Source organism: Chiloscyllium plagiosum, chromosome 25 (genome assembly GCF_004010195.1).
Source record: "Chiloscyllium plagiosum isolate BGI_BamShark_2017 chromosome 25, ASM401019v2, whole genome shotgun sequence".
NCBI lineage: Eukaryota > Metazoa > Chordata > Chondrichthyes > Orectolobiformes > Hemiscylliidae > Chiloscyllium > Chiloscyllium plagiosum.
Genome location: NC_057734.1, coordinates 27100672 through 27117945, shown reverse-complemented (window position 1 = coordinate 27117945; position 17274 = coordinate 27100672). Strand labels below are relative to the sequence as shown.

At 36.3% G+C, this 17274-nt stretch overlaps 1 protein-coding gene across 4 annotated transcripts in view; it reads right to left on the bottom strand.

Annotated features, from left to right (window-relative positions):
* Positions 1-2963: 2963 nt before the first annotated feature.
* ccdc62 (coiled-coil domain containing 62) overlaps positions 2964-17274 on the bottom strand; it is a 50811-nt gene continuing 36500 nt past the window's right edge. For 3 of the 4 annotated variants that reach the window (XM_043715773.1, XM_043715775.1, XM_043715776.1), the window contains 5 exons: positions 16562-16662; positions 13462-14397; positions 12495-12678; positions 10138-10278; positions 2964-3815 (listed from right to left, as the gene is read on the bottom strand). In XM_043715773.1, coding sequence (XP_043571708.1) covers positions 3798-3815; positions 10138-10278; positions 12495-12678; positions 13462-14397; positions 16562-16662 — 1380 coding nt within the window. In that variant the 3' untranslated portion in view covers positions 2964-3797. The remainder of the gene's footprint in view (positions 3816-10137; positions 10279-12494; positions 12679-13461; positions 14398-16561; positions 16663-17274) is intronic. The other variant, XM_043715774.1, reaches the window with a different exon arrangement.

The following is a 17274-nucleotide window of genomic DNA, read 5'->3' as shown; positions in this document are numbered from 1 at the left end:
GACGTGGGTGCACAAAAGTTAAAAATCACACAACACCAGGTTATAGTCCAACAGATTTAATTGGAAGCACACTAGCTTTCAGAGCATCACTCTTTCATCAGGTGATAATGGAGGGCTCAATCCTAACACACAGAATTCTGTGTGTTAGGATTGAGCCCTCCACTATCACCTGATGAAGGAGCGACACTCCAAAAGCTAGTATGCTTCCAATTAAACCTGTTGGACTATAACCTGGTGTCAGTTAGGAGAAAGTGAGGACTGCAGATGCTGGGGATCAGAGCTGAAAATGTGTTGCTGGAAAAGCGCAGCAGGTCAGGCAGCATCCAAGGAGCAGGAGAATCGACGTTTCGGGCATAAGCCCTTCTTCGATTCTCCTGCTCCTTGGATGTTGTCTGACCTGCTGCGCTTTTACAGCAACACATTTTTCAGCTATAACCTGGTGTCGTATGATTTTTAACTTTGTACATATTATATGATCAGTACCAGAACATGTAACTTTCCTCGAAAAATGTAAGAGACAAGTTTAAGGCAGTTAATTCTACAAACCTTAACAGTAAAATTATGTCAAAGCGTGGAAACAATGATGTCAAGATTTATGAATGCACATCTCGCTTCTCAAAAGTTTCAGTTAAAGTAAACCTTGATTTCAACACTTACCGTTACATTTAAATAATCTACAACTACACCAGGAATTTTGTTGAACATTTTTCTTTATCTAATTCCATTACAAAAAGATTTGAAAACAGCATTTAATGGGCAAATGTATCATGCAGTCTCATGTACATCACCATCATAATACAGATCTAATGTCATTACTTTATACAAACAAACAACACCTTTTGGGAACTTAAATAAATTCTAATAAAAAAGTTGTAAGTACAAAATTGCTATTAATTTCAATATAATGGTCTGAAATAAGCCAATTTCATAAGCATAAAAATTTAAGTCAATGAATTCAGCTAAACTAGTGCTATTATATGACAGTAGGAACATACACTGTTGAGTTTTATAATAAAACTATAAATAAATACCTCAAATTATTTACATTTTCAGTAATGGCCAAGCCCCAACAAAATAAAACATAAAAAAGATACAAAATTACAAAAAGTGTATTAAAGTTAGTATTAACAAATAATACTTGTTCTGTTGTTCCTCTCATGCAAATGTTTTCATAATAAAAGTACATATTTTCTCCATTACTCTCACGTCCAGTGTATTTCAGCTGTTGCAATTGGCAGTGCCAACCTCAAAGGAGGCACAATGGTGGAGAGGTTGGGTGTGGGCAGTTTTATTTGAGGTGCAGTTGATCATCTTGCCTCTCTCATATGGTGAATTACGCCACCATCTCAAGACAAGCAATGGCACTTGGCCCGTGCCTTCATTATATAGTCAAGTGTTAGTCGAGGCTGGAAATTCAAAATGAAATATTCCACCAACTGGTTGACTAGTTCCTGAAACAATGTCAACTTACTTCATTTACTCATGACGCTAATGTTTCAGAATGAAATGGTCCATCATATGATTGCAGGAACTAAGAAATCTTTACAGTTTGAAAACATAGTTCTGTACATTTAAATAGACCTACATTAATCATCAAAAGCAAATAGAAACTATTTACTTACATATTCACGAAACTAATCGTGTGCTTCAATTATTCATGGGACCACAGCACTATCTTTGCATTAAAAATAAATACAAATAGTTCAACAATTTATACAATGAATGTAACAGTTGGTATAATATTTACATGAAAATTAAATAACAAAGTGTATGCATTTTTGAAGCATCTTTAAAAAGGACATTAACATTTCAGTTGGCACTGAGATAAATGGACCAGGAATGAATCCAACCAATCCCTAATAAATGCGAATTTTCTAAACTAACCAGAATAGCAGGGTCAATCACTTCAATGTACCTCGATACTAGAGTGAGGAATCTGGCTAGAACACCACTCCTGATACCCAGAGTCCACATGGAATATGCATATATGAACATCTTGAAGAAAGAAACGGGTTTGCCTAACATGTTGCTGCTTCTCTGGCCGACCCAGCACTCTTTTGACTAGAGGGTCTAGAATGAGAATGTGGAAGCTCGGTTCAAGGCTAAGGTAGATTTTGAACATTAAGAAAATCAAGGATACGGCGGGACAGTGGATTTTAGGTAGACATGATCTTAGTGAATGGCAGAGCAGGCCTCTAGGGGCTAGATAGCTTAGTTTTAATCCTAGTTTTGCATGTAAAAACCATACTATATTTTATTTTTTATTTTATTTGAGATATATGGGCATACCTGGCAATGCCAACACTTACCCATCTCTAACTGCCTTCGAGAGCCACTTTGAAGAGAGGTAGAAACAAAAAAAAAATGGGGTAGTAATTATAGCACGTAGTAAACCTTACCAATGGATCATACGCATTTTCAATTTAATGTTAGTGGTGAGCATCCATAGAAACTTTGCATTCAAATATGTATATAATGTTTTGTATACTGTACAGTATTTCATTAGCCTGTGTGATCAATGGCTCAAATGTACTGTCTTTCTGAATCAGTCTTTTCTCAACATCTTGTCAATGATTTATTAGAAAAGGATTCATTTTGCAATGTTAATGTTTCAGTAATAAAATCCAGGGGCTTAGAAAGATCATGCTAAATCAAATCAGAAAAGCTTAAAAAAATAAAGGAAAGTTGTTCAAGGAACAACGTTGCTGACATCTAGAATCATAGAAATACAGTGTGGAAGTAGGCCACTTGGCCCATCGAGTCCACATCAACCCTCTAAACAGCATACCCCAGACTCGTAGGGCCTACCCTATCCCTGTAATCCAGCAAATCCACCTTACCCACAAGCACATCCCTGGACACGATGGGCAATTTAGCATGGCCAATGTACCTCTTTGGAGGGAGGAAACCAGAGCACTCAAAGGAAACCCACATAGACATGGAGTGAATGTGCAAACTCCACGTGGACAGTTGCCCAAGGGAGGAATTGAACCTGGGTCCCTGGCATTGTGAGGCAGCAGTGCTAACCACTGAGCCTCCCCCCTAGTAATACAAATTCACATTCTCACTAGTTTTACAGATTAACAGCAGTATTCAAAATAAATATAGATGTAGATCAGGAAGAGTACTTCATTAAATGGATTACCAACAATGCAGAAAGACTCATGACTAGGTAAGCAACAGAAACACAAAAGATCAGGAGAAGCCCTCTACATATTGATGGTTCACTGGAGTTTCTCTTTTCTGCATTTGATATCACATATGCTTTGTAACTATGGTTAAAACTGGGCTAGTTTAATCAGCTGATTGAAGAATTCATGAAGACGGATTTCCTCTATCTGGATTTCAGCCACTCAATTTATTTGATTATATAAACGAGATTTTAAAAATGTATTTACTATGTTATAAACAGCAAAATTCATTTATAAAAGTGTTGTGATCTTGCTCTAAAACACCACCTTGAACATGATTATTTTCTGTGTCTAATTTCAACAGATACTCCTGATAGTCTGATCAGGACTGGGATATTAAAAATAAAACATTTACAGCTTGAAATACCATTACTATAGTTATAACTGTCCACAAATAACAATTGCTTCCAAGTATTTATTTGCAATTTTCATATCTGCATCCTAAAACACATCAGAATCTGGTCCGGTAAATATTAAGTGTAACTGTCATAGATATTGGCAGTTTAATGCTTCTTCCATTGTCGTCTAAAGTTCTTGTTAAAGCATTCACTCCATTTTGCAATCTTTTGTTGTTTTATCTTGTCATACAGGAGTGATTTTCTCATATTAGAGCGAGCAACCATCCTGCAAAAAATATTATATGATAACTGTTCAAGATTTAAATATTTAAATATAGGTTATAGATCAAAATTTAAAATTCACTGAATTAAACAACGTCACTTAAAGTATGCCAAAACTCTTAACCAAGACATGTTATTTTCCTATAATTAATCTTGATTAAACCACCAATTATTTCATTTTAAGAAGATAAATGTAACAAAATAATACTAAAGCTATCACAGTGTATCCTTGCTTTCCTCACTCAACTAAGTTTCTCATGCAGCTACTGTGCTGAGAGTGTGTGCAATGTACAAATATGTTAGCTAGGAGCACAAGTCAGCCATTTGGCCCCTCAAACTTTCTCCACCATTCAATAAGACAATGGTTAATCAGATTGTAACCTCAAAATCCCCAATAGCCAAGAATCTATCAATCTGTCCCATAAAAGTATTCGAAGGCTCTACTCCCACTGGCTTTTGAGGAAGGAAATTCACAAAAGACGAGAACAACAGACTCTCATTCCTAGTTGTGACTATTGAACATACAGTTAACGGAGAGCTTCAAACCAGGGTCTACAGAGCAACAACAAACACTGACCAAATACTTAACTTCAGAAGCAATCATCCCAACATCCACAAATAGAGCTGCATCGAGACATTATTTCAACAAGCTACATCACACTGCAGCACCCAAGAACTACAAACAGCAAAGAAAAATATCTATGTGACATTTCAAGAAAAACGGGTACCCAATAAACACAATCCTCCTTCCAATTCCTCAGAAACAAACCCAAACAAGCAGACACAACACAACCATAAACCATAGCCACATTACCTTACATCAAAGACATATCAGAAATGACTTACAGATTACTCAGACCCCTTGGCACCATGGTAGCCCACAAACCTACCAACACACTTAAATAGCAACTAATGAACCTAAAGGATCCATTAGATACTACCAGCAAAACTAACGTCATTTACAATATACCAAGCAAGAACTGTAAAAAAAACACTACACCAGGCAAACAAGCAGGAAACTTGCCACCAGGATACATGAACACAAACTAACCACCAAAAGACATGACCCACTATCACTAGTTCCTATACATACAGACAAAGAAGGACACCACTTGGACTATGGCAACACACACATCCGAGGACAGGTGAAACAAAGACACGCATGAGAATTCTTAGAGGCGTGGCATTCTAACCAGAACTCCATCAATAATCAATTTAGATCCCATCTATCTTCTCTTGAAAAAAAAAGTAAAGTACTGGAAATGACATCACCCACTTTAAGAGACCAAGAACTATAAATAGAGAGGCGGGACATACCACCAGCGCTTCACCAGAGACTCTCATTGATGATGTACCTAGTCATGGTGAGGAACATCTGAAAACAGCTCAGCAAGATAACTTATCATCAGCCTGAGCTACAAATATTCTCAAAAATTCTGTTGTCTTTTCAGCTTCATGTCTTAAATGAGCAACCCCTTATTTTGTGTAACAATGACTCCAAGTTCTAGATTCTCCACATCCATTCTGTCCATATCACTCAGAATCTTAGCTGTTTCAATGAAGTCATCTTTTATTTTTCTAACCTTCAGCAGTTGCAAGTCTACCCTGTCAAACATTTCCTTCCAAGACAAGGCACTAATTCCTGGTATTAGTCTCGTAAATCTTCCAACTGTTTCCAACACATTGACAGTCTACCTTAAATAAGGAGATATACTGTATACAGATTCTCAGGAATGCCCTGTATGTGAAGCATTGCCTTCCTACTTTTAAAATTAAATCCCCTTGCAATGAATGATAACATTTTATTAATTTTCTAAATACTTGCACAGGGACATGCAGATTCCTCTGGAGTGGAATGTGGATTTCATTCCATGATGGACTTTACTCTTTTTTTTAAACAAGCCTCACATACAAAATTAAAATGTTAAGGCAACAGATTGCTCATCTACTGACATAATTAACTTAATGAACTCTCACATATTTGTGAAGTGTACTAATTGATGTCTAAATATTTTGAATCAACTTATTGAGTCATATCTCTGGCACTGGTGGAGCTTGAAACCAGATGTGCTAGTCCAGAGGCTACCACTGTACCACAAGACACAAACTAACAACTGACTACTAAAGTCTGAAACGGATTACTGTTATGGAATCTGTGCTCAAATGACCCAAATTAGCTGCTACACCAACATGAAAAGCCCACTGTTACTTGCCAACCATCAAAAACACATTAATAGCTGCTTACCATATTATCCCATTTAAAACATTTATTGCAGATTTGGTATGTTGATCTTTTCTTCAAAAATAATTATGAATTATAACAATGCCATTTTGGCAAACGATTGAACTTCCAATTCAAGAGAGATCAAAACCTATCTGCAATGTTATAGTATGTGAAAGCTAGAGAATTAGTCTAGCAGGAAATATGATCTGGAGATGCTGGTGTTGGACTGGGGTGTACAAACTTAAAAATCACACAAAACCAGGTTATAGTCCAACAGGTTTATTTGGAAGCACTAGCTTTCTGAAGGCTGCTCCTTCATCAGGTGTTTAAGGAGCAGCACTCGGAAAGCTAGTGCTTCCAAATTAACCTGTTGGACTATAAGCAGGCATTGTGTGATTTTTAGCAGGAAATATAATTGCTTTGTGTCTTTTCAATACTAAGAAATAAACAGCAGTATCTGATAAATAAGATGCTGTTGTTCCTTAACAAAAACCAATAAAGCTGTGGATGCTATCAATCATAAAAAGCAAATTGCTGGAAAAGCTTGGCAGATTCCGCAGCATTTGAGGAGAGATATCAGAGTTATCGTTTTGGGTTGAGTGACTCAGAACACAGTTCTGAGGAAGGGTCACAAGACCCAAAATGTAAACTCTGATTTCTCTCACAGATGCTACCAGACCTGCTGAGCTTTCCCAGTTTCTGTTTTTGTTGCTATCGTTCCTTGCTTTCCATTTTGCGAATTATATTACAGGAAAATAATGGTAGTGAAAGGACCTTTAAAAGAACATCATTTTGAGACTGATACCATTATAAAACAATTAAATTAATGACTCAGATTTTTCAGAGAGTAAGGTTTCCTATGCTACTACCTGCTGAGTCAACTGGGAACAGCATTACCACTGTTACTATCTGTCTCACAATCACTTAACATTCAAAGGAGAGTTAATTGGCTGGAGGCATGACTTTTGCCCCTCGCCTGGGAGAAAGCTCCATCTCAGAGAGATGCTAAAAAAACAGCTGTGTAGTGCCTACAGTACCAAAGGCTACAGCAGCTCCTGCTGGGAGTACAAGCAGTGCACAGAATACAAGTCCTGGAGTCTCAGAACAGGTCAAGAGTTGGGGTCTTAGAGCAAACGTGGGAGCTAAGACCAACAAGTTAATGATCATGGGATGAAAGAAATCCACCCTTCGCATATTGAGAAGAAATAAGTAGTTCTGGTTGATAATTGTTGCCATGCTGCAAGTTACAATTAAAAATCCTACTGAGTAATTTGTGGGCTAGCACCAGAATGACAATAAGAGCTCAGTTCATCAAAAACCGAACTGACTCAACAACATTCCACAAAAAAGGAAATCTACCACTCATCTGGCCATAATGGAATTGGTTGACTCTAAATGCTTTTGTGCAGTTTATCTGGCAAGTTATTCAGTTGCCACTGCAACTAGGATAGAACAATAAATATTGCCATCTATTTCCCGGAGAAAAAGTTTCTCCAGCAATTTGTGATATTTATAAATGCAAATAAACTACAAGTTCAAGTGGACTTTGAGTACTGAACAGCTGCCAAAAGTTAGTTACTATTCTTCACAATGTATAAGCTCAATTCTTTCCTTCTGGTGGAAGATGGGAAATGAATTATCCATTGATCTTGCTGTAAATTTACAACTTTAGTTTTCACTGGGACCTCAAAGAGAAACAACGTAGGTTTAGAACTTGTAGTACTATACAAATTGCTTGATTTCAAGTCCCCCAGTTGTGTTTTAACTGGTTTATCGTTCAACGATTACAAAACAATTTACCACACCTTCAAATCCACATTTAGCTAAAGCATGAAATCAATAAATTGTAAATTACAGAAAAAAACATATAATATTGCCTATCACTTGGGTTTTTAAAAAACAGATTTGTATATTGGATGAAACAGATAAAGAAGCAAAAATGCAAAAGTATTTTCACTTATCAAGTGTAATCTTCTTAACGTAGATTAAAAGTAGTAACTCTAGCAGCAGCTTACAAAGAGTTAATCAACAGGTTTTGCTTAGGGAGTGACAAGACAAAATAACATAATAAAACTAGGTCAATGTAATTTTAGGTTGCTATTTCCTACCTTGAAACAACAGTCTATTGTATTGCAATTACAATTATATTGTAAATATAAAATGATCATAGTCCCAGAAGACAATAGGACAGCACTCTCCTTAGAGTGATTAACCTGACCATGTCTCAGGCGAGGGGCGAAATTGAGACCTTCATGGTGACCTCAGCTGATAAAGTAATTGAACCTGTTCCATATGCGTCACTCTCGGGATGCAAACCAGCCATTCAGCCAACTGAGCTAACCGTGCAAATAAGCAGAACAGTTATTCTAAACATGGTGGCAGAGAGATGCATTATTGGTGCATTTCAGTTTGCACTAATCAGGACCAGGCCAAATTTCAAATAATTACCAGTTACACCCACTGGAGAAAATGGTGGCTGATTGGTGGGAAAGTTCATTTTTGCCATGGCAACGCCTCAGCTAAGGAAAAACTACTGGCTGCCCCAGCTCTCGAGTAACATGAAAGATACAAAAACTCGTTCTGTTTGAGAATGAGTCTTTCTATAAATGTATATCATTGCTTGCAAATATAAATGAGCCACCATACAGGCTTGTCTGATAAACTGAATTTAGTTGTTTGTGTAGACACTGGCACACTCAGGAGTGTTCAACTATGCTGCCCCAAAACAGGATCACATTTAATTGTCAATATCTTGTTTTTAGGTTTTGCAAGTCAACACTTTGTATGTAATGAACAACCAAAGGAACAGATTGTTTGATTCAATCAGCTAATCATTTTGAGACCCATGGTACAAGTTTGTTTTCAGCAATATTCAAGCAGTTACTTGATTGTTCATATTTAAGTAGTTGGGGTATTTACTCCATCACTGTTCACACTCACTATTTACCATTTCCTCCCGAGCATAAATTCTGGAGTCACATTTTCCACAACTGAGGACTCTGGATTTTCTAATCTGTGAATACCTCCAAAGAGTGAGAGAGTTGGGAGAAATTTCTGTCAGTCAATTCTAGGATCAAAACCATATAACACAGGAAGTATGTAAGGAAAAGAGGGATCTTGCTTTCTGAACATGTGCAGCTTTGAGCAATTCTTAGGAATGGTGAAAAACCTAGTTAGTTCACAGAAAGGTGGTGATGGCATCTCTGCTGTATTCCAAGATGGCCCTTGAAAGGCTGGTGCAAGTCATAAATTGATTCAGAGGTTTTCTTATGTCAGGATTAGCACGACAGCTGAATTCTCAAGGATGAACTGCTTTGTCAATGCACACACAAGTACTGCTGCATTGCTCAACTTTTAAAATGAAAATAAATGCAAGTAATCTAGAGTTTAATATTTTGCATTCCTTCAAATAGGCACAATCTGTCAGGAAATATAAAAACATTTCAAAAGTTAAGTTGAGATATTTTATATTTGTGTACATTATTATGGCAGTGATGTAGCTGAAGGCTTTCCAACATATCAAATAGCTGAAGGTTTAAATATTTACCTCCAAATTCTGCACCTTTTCCAAGTTGATGATGAAATAACAGGGTAAATTCAAATCTTTATCAACAGCCACATTCTCCATTGTCTGACATACAGGAAAATATACATTGCAAATTTGCTATCTCTCTGGGATGGTTTTGATCTCTGACCATGAAATTGAAGTGATGAGAGCTTGGCAGCCTGACACAAAGTAATTCCTCTCCATCCATGCGCACTATGACATCTGATTAATCTTGCAATTCCACAGGAGCAAAATATACTCAAGATCCAATTGATAACAAAAATCAGATCCAAGAAAGGGGATGGATGCAAGTTGTTTTACAATACCTATATACAGTAAACACATATCATGTGTGTTAACTTTTACACTTCAAATCATGAACTGTGATATAAATTTAGAGGATAGACTGATGAGAAATCCAATGCTGGGATGCTTTTATAATTTCTAAACGTTGAGACAGCATTATTATTTTTGATTGAGAAGTATGGCTTACAAGAGGTAGGCCTCTGCACATTCCTTTTAAATACAGAAATTATTTTGTGCAACCCCACTTACCCTTGCATTATTATTGTTGTTAGTACAGGATGATAAGCTATGAGGAACTTGAGTGCTTCGTTCCAGACTAGCAACCATCTGTCGGGATTCAGCCAGCAGACGTTGCAGTTTAGTCGTTGGTGAACAGCCATCTCGGTAAGGCTAGAGGATTTGAAAAACCATATTAACATGATTAATACAAAGGCACATTATTTAGTAGTTCGCGTTTCCAAAAATTACTGTGTACAATGAATATATATTAATTTGTGACAACCGATACTGTTCATTATAACAAAAGTGTGCCCATGTGAGTTCCAAGAGCTTGTTAACTTGGCAAGTTGTAACAGTTATGCTTCTGAAATACAAGAATTCCAAAATACTTAAGACTTCCTTCACCTAACCTTCTCATTTAACAAAGTTGGATAAGAAGCACTTCTGGGAGCAATTTTTCAGAGGTTATTCTATTAGCATCTGGTATGTATAAGTCCAAGTCAAACATAATAGTGTTCAAAGCCTTTCAAATAACCTAAGCAGAATATTACAGTCTATATATAAATGGGCTAGACATGAAATATCACCTTATGTGCTCTTGTCACGGTTTCTGCCTGACCAGATTAAGCATTTCCAGCATTTTTGATTTCATATATTTAACAATTTGCTTTGCTTATTACATGACTCTCTTTAATTGCATTCATTATTGTTTATTAAAAATTAGGACGTATTAGTTTGCAGATATTTTACGTTATTGGCTTATGTCTAATTAATTATGTGGTTTCCGTTAAAAAATATTTGCATTAATAAGCCTTTATGAAAGTTAAAAATCACAACACCAGGTTATAGTCCAACAGGTTTAATTGGAAGCACATTAGCTTTCGGAGCGATGCTCCTTCATCAGGTGATAATGGAGAGCTCAATCCTAACACAGAATTTATAGCAAAAATTTAGTGTGATGTAACTGAAATTATACTTTTAAAAATTGATTGTCTGTTAAGCCTTTCATCTATTAGAATATAATGATAGTTTCACTTCTTTCATGTGTAAATCACAAAACCTTTTTATAAATAAGTTGCATTCTCAGGTTAGCTGTTAACAATGCTGATAGCTAGACAATATGTTGAAGGTGTTGGCCCCCTGTGTTCTCTGTCTATGCCATGATGTTTAGATTGATTCTAATCTAAAAAGTGAGATAACGGAGTTTTACATAAATTCATGCAGTTTTTGAGCTCAGAATTCTACATGAATGCATGCAGTTTTTGAGCAAAGTACAATGTAACCCTGCAAGTACAAATTCACCCCACAAAATATGAGTGTGCATGTGGGTCTTTGTCTGTCTGGGTTGGGGGTTGTGAGTGCGAGAAAATGTATGTGTGTGTGTGTGTTTGTAGTGAGTGCAGAGTGTCTTAAGTCTGTGAGGGGGTGCATGTGTGAGTGTGGGAGTGTGTGTGCCTGTAAGGGTGTGTGTGGGTGTCTATGTGCGCGTCTGTGTGTATGTGTGTCTGTGTGTACAGGAGTGCCTGTGTGTGTGTGTGTGTATAGTGCAATGGTGGTCACCTGTAATGTGACATGAACCCAAGGTCCCGGTTGAGGCCCTCCCTATGGGTACCGAACTTAGCTATCAGCCTCTGCTCGGCCACTTTTCTCTGCTGCCTCTCCCGAAGTCCGCCTTGGAGGATGGTCACCCGAAGGTCCGAGACTGAATGTCCTGGACCACTGAAGTGTTCCCCAACTGGGAGGGAACCCTCCTGTCTGTTGATTGTTGTGCGGTGCTCATTCATCCGTTGTCATAGCCTTTGCTCAGTTACATTGTACTTTGCTCAAAAACTGCATGCATTCATGTAGAATTCTGAGCTCAAAAACTGCATGAATTTATGTAAACCTCCATTATCTCACTTTTTAGATTAGAATCAATCTAAACATCATGGCATAGACAGAGAACACAGGGGGCCAACACCTTCAACATATTGTCTAGCTATCACCATTATTAGCAGCTAACCCGAGAATGCAACTTATTAAAAAAAGGTTTTGTGATTTACACATGAAAGAAGTGAAACTGTCATTGTATTCTAACAGATGAAAGCCTTAACAATCAATTTTTCAAAGTATAATTTCAGTTACATCACACTGTAAACTTTTGCTATAAATTCTGTGTTAGGATTGAGCCCTCCACAATCACCTGATGGAGCATCGCTCCGAAAGCTAGTGTGCTTCCAATTAAACCTGTTGGACTATAAGCTGGTGTTGTGTGATTTTTAACTTTGTACACCCCAGTCCAACACCAGCATCTCCAAATCTTTATGAAAGGATACCATTTTGGCAGAAGTCCTTACCAATAGTTTCATTTTCTACTGACAAATTGTTAACAGGTTGTAAAAGCTTACATTATTAGCAGACCCTCTTTCGTTGTCCTCATTAATGTTCAGCCTCACTGGTGAAACAGAGTCATTCACAGATAGGTCACCATGGATGCTGCTCTTTCCTCTTGAGCGCTCTCTGACTGGTGAGGAATTCACAGAACGTGGTGGTGAATCCAGACTAAATGTATTCAATTCCAGCCTGTCCTCACTGTTAATGGTGCAGAAGAATAAAATTTTAAATTCATGTTTCAAAGTTACCAAATTCTATCTACTTCCCACACTCCAAATCAAAATTCATTGTCATGAAAAGGAATTCAAGCTGAAAACAGGCAGAAAAGTCCATTGGAACCAAATCATTCTGCTCAGATCTCTTGGCTCATTTATAAAGATGCACTGGCTTCAAATGCTTCTTAATCTCCAACTAATGTGCAAATAGTAGTGACAAATCATAAAGTGCAGCTCTACTAATGTAGCACTTGAATACCTAATAGGCATTTTTGATTTACAAGTTAAGGCTACAATATTGGACAATTGAGATAGAAACTTTCGAAACAAACTTTTTCTCACCCAATACCTCCCAAATGTATTTAGCAAAATAAATTATATATTACAACTATTTCAACAATTGAACTTAAACTCTCAACTTTCTAATTTTGGAGGCAAGACCGATAGAGCTGAGCCTAGTTTGACAGCTTTATATTAAAAAAAACTTTTAAAACATTCCTATTAATCAACATTTCCAATCCAGTTGTCCAGTGAATGAAGCAATCAATGCAAATACAGGTATCTCTCATAAATTGATACATATTGCACCAAACCCATGTAGATTTACAACATTCACTCTGGAAATTTCTCCCTCTAGTATAGTTCAGAATGTTAGAGGTTTTACTACAATTATAAATCAAATTCATTGCACATTGCTGTGCTATCAATGGCTGCCCTTTTAATCCTTATAACTTTTATTTTAAGAAAACACAAGGCATAATCACACCTCTTTTTTCCCATACTAGCAGGACTGTCTAACTCATGTGAGGATCCTGAACCATCATTTAGGTACAGCCACCACAAATCCTTTACATCAACAGCTGGCTGATAAATCTTCATCCAATCTTGTTCTGGGTTTGGAGGCTCCTGGTCGGTTTCATACCTTGTATGAGGTCGAATCATTTCATCATTAATTTTACGTTCATTCAATTCGTTACAGTACTTGTCCTCCATTTTATGATTCTCTGAAGTCTTCATTGCTTCTTTAGTTGATACAATAGAAGTTGCACTTGTCTTTGAACAAAGTGTATAATGATTTTCTACTGAACCGCTGGTTAAATTGCCTTTGCAAGAACTGCTGCAGCGAGGACTGTGATGATCAACGCTTGTATAATTTACATTATTATATTGTTCCATATACTCTGTGGGATTGACATCAGACGATTCTTCAAATCTCCATTTTTGCTTCCTTGACACTTGCTGTAAATTGTCATCTCTTGACTGAGGTGAGATGCAATCATTTGCAGTTGTATATTTGGAGCTTTGTTTTGGTAGAACATATTTTGTTGGTTTTTTATTAGGATCATTAACATTAACCTGTAGACTATAGTTCTTGAATGCCACATTTCCATTTGCAGTCTGATCGAAATTGTTAGGAAAGAAAGTTTGAGCATTTACATATTCGGTCGAGGTATAATTTCTGGTAGCATTACCCACTTCTGAGCCCGACATATGGCTTTGTTCTTTGGTATTATATGAAATTAATTCATCACTAAAGCTTTGCATTGATTTAGTTGTTTCTTCTTTGTGTCTGGTCACTACGCAGTCTTTGTTTGCCTCCTTTTTCCATTTTCTAACTACATCATTTTTGTGATCTTGCTCCTCTATCTCATTATGTCCATCCCTGCTCGGTGTCATTGAGTCGGAGAGAAGTCGACTTGAACTTAAAAAAGAAAGGAAAGAAAAGTTTAAATAGGATGAATGGCAAAAGCTTGTGATTAAGTTTTTATAGCTCCCTTGTTGAATTTTGCACAACTCTTCAAAAGACCATATAAAAGATTGCTAAAATGAAGTGGTGATGAAGGAATTAGTTGAACTAGTATAAAAATATTACAATAGTTAGAATCACCCTCATTTGTGATTTTGCTGTTACTCCGAGGGAAGATATCAGTTTTAAATTCTACATGACAATAGTATAAGCTTTGGCACATTATACTGGAATGTACAATGGAATTGTTGAATCAGGATACCAGTACAATTTTGGCCATATCTGTTCCACAAATTTTCAATTTCTTCTCATTGGTTCAATATGTAGAGTCTGGCACATGTAAACATTAAATCAGTTCTCCACATTATGAAATAGCATTCCAAGTAAACATCATAAATACGTATAAAACAGCATCAGTCCCCATGTCCACTCTCCAACATATTTCTATGATTTAACACTAAAGTTTAAAGTACAAAAATAAAAATATTACAATAGTTAGAATCACCCTCATTTGTGATTTTGCTGTTACTCTAAGGGAAGATATCAGTTTTAAATTCTACATGACAATAGTATAAGCTTTGGAACATTATACTGGAATGTACAATGGAATTGTTGAATCAGGATACCAGTACAATTTTGGCCATTTCTGTTCCACAAATTTTCAATTTTTTCTCATTGGTTCAATATGTAGAGTCTGGCACATGTAAACATTAAATCAGTTCTCCACATTATGAAATAGCATTCCAAGTAAACATCATAAATAGGTATAAAACAGCATCAGTCCCCATATCCACTCTGCAACATATTTCTATGATCTAACACTAATAGTTTAAAGTACTGAAGCTAGTTATGCCTTAAAATAATTGAGGAACATTTAACAAATGTTTTGGAATCTCACAAGCCTTAAAAAAAAATTCAGTTTCAATTTCCAATTGAATGCTTCCAACATTCTTTAATGCTGATTTAGAGCTCAACTCCAATTTATACTTTCCTCCCTATTTTTCTAACCTTAACTAACAAAGATCTATTGATTTTGATTTTAGAAAAGTTCTCAGGATAAATCACAACCTTTTGGGAAGAGAGTTCCAGATTTCTCTTACCTTTTTTTCAATGAGAACAAGATTCCTAATTTTACTAATTGACTGAGTTCTAATTTAAGGTATATCCCGTTGTTGTGAACTCCCACATTAGACTAAATAAGTTTGTTGTATCATCTACGCTTAACACTGTATCAATTTAAATAGCATGATTAGAACACTTTCCATAGTTTTGAACATGGAGCCCTCCATAGAAGCAGGTAAGAAATCTCCTGATTCCTATGTAGCCAATCCATCCCTAGTTGCGACTCTCAGCAGACCAGTTATGATGGTATCAATCATTGTATAATGCAGATATAAGACCATTATAAATAAATTCTAGAATTTTTCTGTTCTCTAATTCACAATTTCAAATTGCACTGTCCTCGTGCTTCCCAATGTGGATGTTCCTGACTAATTACATGATTATTTTATGCCATTCTGGAACAAGCAAAACTTTTTATGGTTTGTTGTTACACCCTCCCTTTCAAAACACAACTCTGAAGCTCATCTGGAACAAATTGAAATTCTTACTTCACTTCTACTCTACTGTTGTATTAGGAACCACTGAAGATGATAACCAATTAAATTTGATTACTAGAATAGATATTATTACAAATAAAAGATGACAACTTCAAGATTGTAGCCGCTTCCACCATTGTAGCAGAATGTAAGTCATTATCTAAGACAGCCATAAAATGAGCTGCCTTGTAAGGTACAGTGGAAGGTACATGTTTTCCTCAGAGACAAAGGGAAATATTTGTTATATTAGTCCACTTTTATAAAGCTTACTGTAGGGCAATGTTTTCAGAAGCAGAATACCAGGTTTCATGAAACCTTTATCACCCAAGATAGCTGCTTCACTGAGATATGCTAGTTAAACATGTTACAATAAATTGTTAAAAAACTGTTGAAATACTTCCTGTTTATGAAGTTACATTTGATGTAATTATGTGTCAATTTATTACATTATGCCTAAAATAAATTGGAAGGAGTTTTTTTTATAAACAGTATAAGGAGTGAAATCAAATTTTTATGCCTACCTAATTTCCAGAATTTTCTCCTCCTGCATTTGGATCAACTCCTGAGAACTTTCAAGATTCAGATGCAGAAGCTGCAAGTCATGTTGTTGTTTTTCATTCACCTGATCACCAGATATAAAAGTAGTACATAACAGATATAAAGGATTAGATTGAGACAAACACATTGCTTCTCAAACAAATATCTAGAAAAGACAACATATGTAGATTGAACTAAGGAAATAATAATAACTATTAATAGTTTGTATGGAATTATGGATTTAAAAATGAAATTACACTTTCTATATTATACCAATGATGCATAGATGCAGAACTGTATTTTGATGAAGAATTGCAGAATTTAAATATTGCAATTAATCTACTAGAAATAAATAACTGCAGAATCTCAAAACACTCAACAAAAAGTGTATATTGTACTCCCACTGAAACATACTCTTTACCACATCTAAGAAATCATAGACATAAGTTGGAAAAGCCAAAGAATGGGGATCTTAATGCGTACGTGACAGCACTTTCAGATATTAAACAGCTAAGGCTGCACAACTAAAACTGGTATGCTTCTTGTAACTTGCTCAGATAGTTCAGCCTACCTGTTAAATGTTCTGGCTTGCTTGGCTTCTCTGGAGCAGAGTTGGAAGAATCCCTCCAGGTTAAACTAGTGAGCTGGCCTGGCTGGTCAATCCATTAACAGTGCCAATGAATACTGCAGAACCACC